General features: G+C 29.6%; 1 protein-coding gene across 2 annotated transcripts; it reads left to right on the top strand.

Annotated features, from left to right (window-relative positions):
- The first annotated feature begins 766 nt into the window (after positions 1-766).
- Positions 767-2734, top strand: LOC101494766 (B3 domain-containing protein At2g36080-like). Of its 2 annotated transcripts, none has more exons than XM_012714076.3 (2): positions 767-1524; positions 2215-2734. In XM_012714076.3, the coding sequence occupies exons 1-2, from the start codon at positions 931-933 to the stop codon at positions 2287-2289; spliced, it is 669 nt and encodes a 222-aa protein (XP_012569530.1). In that variant the 5' UTR covers positions 767-930; the 3' UTR covers positions 2290-2734. The 2 variants fall into 2 exon arrangements, with proteins under 2 accessions (XP_012569530.1, XP_004494224.1); XM_004494167.4 differs by having other exon boundaries at positions 776-1501.
- Positions 2735-5269: the final 2535 nt, after the last annotated feature.

The following is a 5269-nucleotide window of genomic DNA, read 5'->3' as shown; positions in this document are numbered from 1 at the left end:
ATTAATCAATATTATTTTCACATATTATCTATATCTATATTAAATATAAAAAGGAATATCAAATTTTAGCAAGACTTTTTTATTTCTAATGTTACCTTTCACTTAACATATTTTATTTATAATTTTAATTTTCTTTATTTAATTAAATAATATTTAAATAAAAAAACATCTATACCTTTATATAAAATAATATTAATTTTTTGTACAATTTTTTTCTTTTAATTTTACCGTTTATTTAAATTATTTTGGCTAAAATTTTATTTTTTCATAAATTTATTTGAGACAATCCAAATTCAAATTCAAATTATAATTGAAACAATTTTTAATCAAATTTTATTTAACTTTCAACTTAATTTTGAATTACTAGAGCTTAATTTTCTTAAAAACCATAGAGTTAAAAAAAAAATCAAATTTGTATAACCTCTATTATTTTTAGAATAAACCATTATTTTAGTCAATAAAAATATATTAGTTATCAAATCATCAAAATAGTCATCGAAAGATATAATCTACTGTTATAAATTTTTTTAAAATATATATAGATTAAATTAACTAATATTTTAATGATTTAATGATTAATTTGAGATTTTTACTATATTAGACATCAAAATAATATCCTGATATACTTTTAAAGGTACTAAAATAGTGATGTACCATTATTTTTATCAATAAAAAGAGATAAAGTTAAACATCATTGCCAAGTGCAAGTTGGTAAATATAACAGAGTATAATTTAACATAGAAGCAACACACACGATAATCTTAACACCGAGTTTGCACATAAACAAATACTACTATATATATAGTACTCAACATACCCACATAAATATATAAATACTCCTTTCTTCCTCACGTATAGTTACTATAGTAACCAACACAAACATAACCTTAAACCTTTAAAAAACACTCTTCCTTTTCCGCCTAAAAAAAAATGTCAAAAACAACGCTATGGTGGAGTCAAGAAAAACAACAAGACGAAGAAGAAAATGAAAACGAAAACGAAAACGACGTCGTTTTAGAGGAGACAAACACAGCAACACAGGAAGAAGAGAAAGAAGCGATGTTCGAGAAACCGTTAACACCAAGCGACGTAGGGAAACTAAACCGACTGGTGATACCGAAACAACACGCGGAACGTTATTTCCCACTCGACTCAGAGGAAATAAAAGGTTTGTTACTGAGTTTCGAGGACGAGTCAGGTAAGTGTTGGAGGTTCCGTTATTCGTATTGGAACAGTAGTCAGAGTTACGTTCTAACCAAAGGTTGGAGTCGTTATGTTAAGGATAAGCGTCTCGATGCTGGCGACGTCGTTTTGTTTCATAGACACCGTTTTTGTCCCAAGCGTTTTTTTATTTCTTGGAGGCGCCGTAATAATAGTTTCTCTACTACACCACCGGCTCATCTTAGCGATGCTAATGGGAATATTTCTCTTGGCTGGTCCACAGGATTTTATCCTGCGCATCCTTATCCTACGCATCATCAAACCGTCTCATACCATGCAGGTTTTTACCTCTCTTTCTTTCATGTAAATTATCTCTCCTTTACACATTCATCTTTTCATTTACTGAGATAACTAATTTTCACTATAATAAGAAATGTGACGTGGTAGCATTTTTTGCATGTTTCAAAAATTATATATATGGTTGTGTATCAATCACATTGGAATAAGAATCATATCTACGAGGGTCTAGTGATTTATACTCATAAAGTAAAAATTGTCTTTCTGTTTTTTTTTAGGAAATGAAAACTTCGATTCCTATAATTACTACAAATGGACTCAATTATATAAGAAAAATAATTAATTATATACTTTAACTTTTAGGCTGATGATCCGAATGAGCGTATTCATTTATAAATTTTTATTTTATTTTAAAAAAAGGTATCTTCCAGATATTTGGGACTAAGAGGAATGAGGGTGCTATACCATGTTGTTTATAAATTCAGAAGAATATATTGTAGTCTATAGATCTAAAGCGAATGGCGTGATGCCTACGCGCGCCTGCTTTTGTCGAATTCAATATGGTAAAAATAAAATTAACGTTTTCAACAAGAAAAGGTTGCGGGACATTTAAATTTTGTTTGTTTGTTTGTTTGGCTTGTTGGGTCTTCGTGAATGCATTATTTATTTATTTATTTATATATGATTCAATATATTTGGTTATGTTGAATTTTGAAAATGAAAGTATGGGCATTTGCACGTGTTGTAATGTGACAGGTGGAGGGTCCCAAAGTCAGAGCCCAACCACACCTTGTGGAAATAGTTCGAGTTCGAGTACTTTCAGGGTGCTAAGGCTGTTTGGAGTGAACGTGAAATGCCAGCTTGATAATAATATTAATGATTCCGAAACTTTGACACCTGAATGCTCTTATAACATGTCATTAGCACAAGGTACAGCTACCCCACAATTCTACCACCACCGTCAACCTTCATATAACTCTTCACCCAACCATCACATGCTACGTCAACAACCATATTAGAATTAATTATAAGAAGACATGCTCCCTCTCTCCTAACTAGATTCTCTCTCTAAGCTTTAGGGTTAAGATATCCGTTTATTAATTAATTTTAATTATTATAACTAATGACTATGTCATTAACATGATCAACTGATGAAAGGAAACTGTTGTTTATTATTATAAGGATATTTAGGTTCGCGTTGAAGATTGTAGAGGATCTTTCTTGTCTTAAATTCAGGAGATGCATGTAAATGGAAATAGCTTGTTTATTTCTTTCATGAGATTTTCTTGTTCCCTATCAATCAAGCAAATATTAATTACTCTATCTCCACTATACTACGGTGTGAATGCGCCAGAAGGAACATATAGACTTTGATTCTTAATTATTAATTATTTATTCCATATTAAAATAATTAACTCATTTATAAAAAAAAATTGTTTCAAAATTTCAATTTTTAATTTACTATGCACATATATTGATAATAAATTAATATTTAACGAAGATAATTTAGTAAAAATAAAAATATTTTTTAATTATATATTAATGTGTGAAATAATTGACTCAATTATTTTTCAAATAGAGGGAGTTTATTATATATAAGGAACCTGGCGCAGTTTGAAAACGGTGTGCGTATGCATAAACAAGTTAAAACTAAAGACATAAATTTCGTTACTTTAATTTAGGTCACGCGATGTTTAATCACTATCGTTAATTCATTGAATTGATCTGCTTGTTTGATCAATTGGACTAAGAATGCAAATTCATTTTTTCCTATAGTTTCTTTTTTATATACCATGGAACTAGATTTATAAATTACAGGGATAATTCCATTTTTATTTTGCCCACCTTGAATGATCTGCTTATCAATCGACACATATTGGAAGTATCTCCAAAACAACTATTTTTTTTAATAAAAAAAACAAACATATTTCATCCGGTAAATACTACCTAAAACACAAAATATGCTAAGAAAATAAATAATAATAATAATAATAATAATAATAATAATAATAATAATAATTATTATTATTATTATTATTATTATTATTAGCAGTAGTAGTGTAGATAGTGTAATCCACAAAAGACCTCCGACAGAAACGGTGGGAGAAAAACGATAAAAAACCACAATTTAAAATCCGACAACCAAATATCTCTTTTGTTGAGCACACAATTGATGAAATTCAACAAAAAACTTTTACATGAATTCTAAGTCATATCCCTAAACCAACTACTACCTTGTTTGTGGGGCCTCAAAAGAGCCTTGTAATTAAATATCATAATTAAAAAAAAAACATAATGAATTTCATGTTTAAAGGTACCTTTTTCCGGCAACATATGGTCGAACTCGATCTAAATCTTTCCTGAGGCAAACTCATCAAGCATGTTAGTCAACAAACTAGGTTAGGCTTTCCATCCTAATTAGTATCTATTCAGGTCACTCTCAAGTAGTTTATCCCTCTTCAGAATCCCGACACTGCATAGTTTTCCTTAACTTCAGGGATCTCTTTCCCCATTAATTTTACCACCTCTTTCCTATCAAGGAAAAGTTTTCATTTGATCCTTCCTTTGATCTATACAAAAAATAAAAGTGAAAATTCAGTTTATTGCTGCAAAAAAGAATCTACAAATAGTCTTTTGAGAAATACAAAATCAAGGAACATTAGTCTTTCTATTTGAAATTCTTTTGGATGTTTGTATGAGATACTATTTGTAGGTTTTTTAATCTAAGTGACAAGAATGAGTGTCACTTTTTTACTCAACAATTCTACATTAATTTTCTTCTGCAAAGGTTCCAACCTAAACAAATTTCAATACCTCTTTCCATGATAATAAATTTATGGTAAAAATGTATGAGTTAAGTTGAAACTTGCGTCCTTAAGAAAGCACTTATATCATGTATAATATCAATATTCTAAATGATGAACACTTTATTGCATTGAGAAAAACTCCTAAGAAAAATAAACAATAACATGCACAAAATTATTGACAACTAAAATAATAAACGGTTTGAAACTGTTATTTACTCATAATAATTTTAAGCATTAACCGATCAACAATTTGTTTCTTTCATTTATTTATTATATTAAGATCAATGAGCTATCTCAATTTCGAGAGAAAAATTAAAATATTGCAATCGGGGATGAAAAAAACTATCAAAATAAAGTACGATAAATTTATATTATTCATATGTAAATAACATTAATTATTATTTTCTATTAATGTTTAATTGTAGAGAGATTACTTTTGGCCTTTTGGGCAAAATCCCACATTTCATGGGGTGTGTAATAAAGTGTATATAATTTTTTTAATCTGTAGTGTAAAAAAAAATAGTGGCAGGAATTATCAGAGAGTGGATATGGGATTGCAACAGGTTTTCAACCAAATAAGAAATCATCAAAGACAGAGACAGGTAGATACGACATCCCAAGAATTGACTCAAATTAACCCACTTGTCAGGTCCCTCCCCCTCAAACCCTGCCTAAAAGGGAAAGATAAAATAAATGATGTAGAGGCAGAAAGAGAAAGAGTAGAAAAACTAGGATGGATAGAAAATAAACGAAATCCCTGAATTTCATACCAAACTTTCACACCAAAAGAGTAGCAATGAGTAAACCAAAGGAAGGTGGGGTGAGTAGTGATGGGAAAAGAAAAGAGACTACACCAAGAGGGCAGATAAGAAACAAAGGGTAAGGTGGTAAAGGTATGGAGAGGCAGTGTAGGACCCACTAAGAAAAGCTATATGATGTCATCACAGTGCCTAAATGGAGAATTTTAGGCCTTTGGAAATCAGAAATGAGGAATCAATTTTCTA

Source organism: Cicer arietinum, chromosome 3 (assembly GCF_000331145.2).
Source record: "Cicer arietinum cultivar CDC Frontier isolate Library 1 chromosome 3, Cicar.CDCFrontier_v2.0, whole genome shotgun sequence".
Taxonomy (NCBI): domain Eukaryota; kingdom Viridiplantae; phylum Streptophyta; class Magnoliopsida; order Fabales; family Fabaceae; genus Cicer; species Cicer arietinum.
Note: the sequence above shows the minus strand (reverse complement) of the source record. Positions and strands in the feature narration are given on the sequence as shown.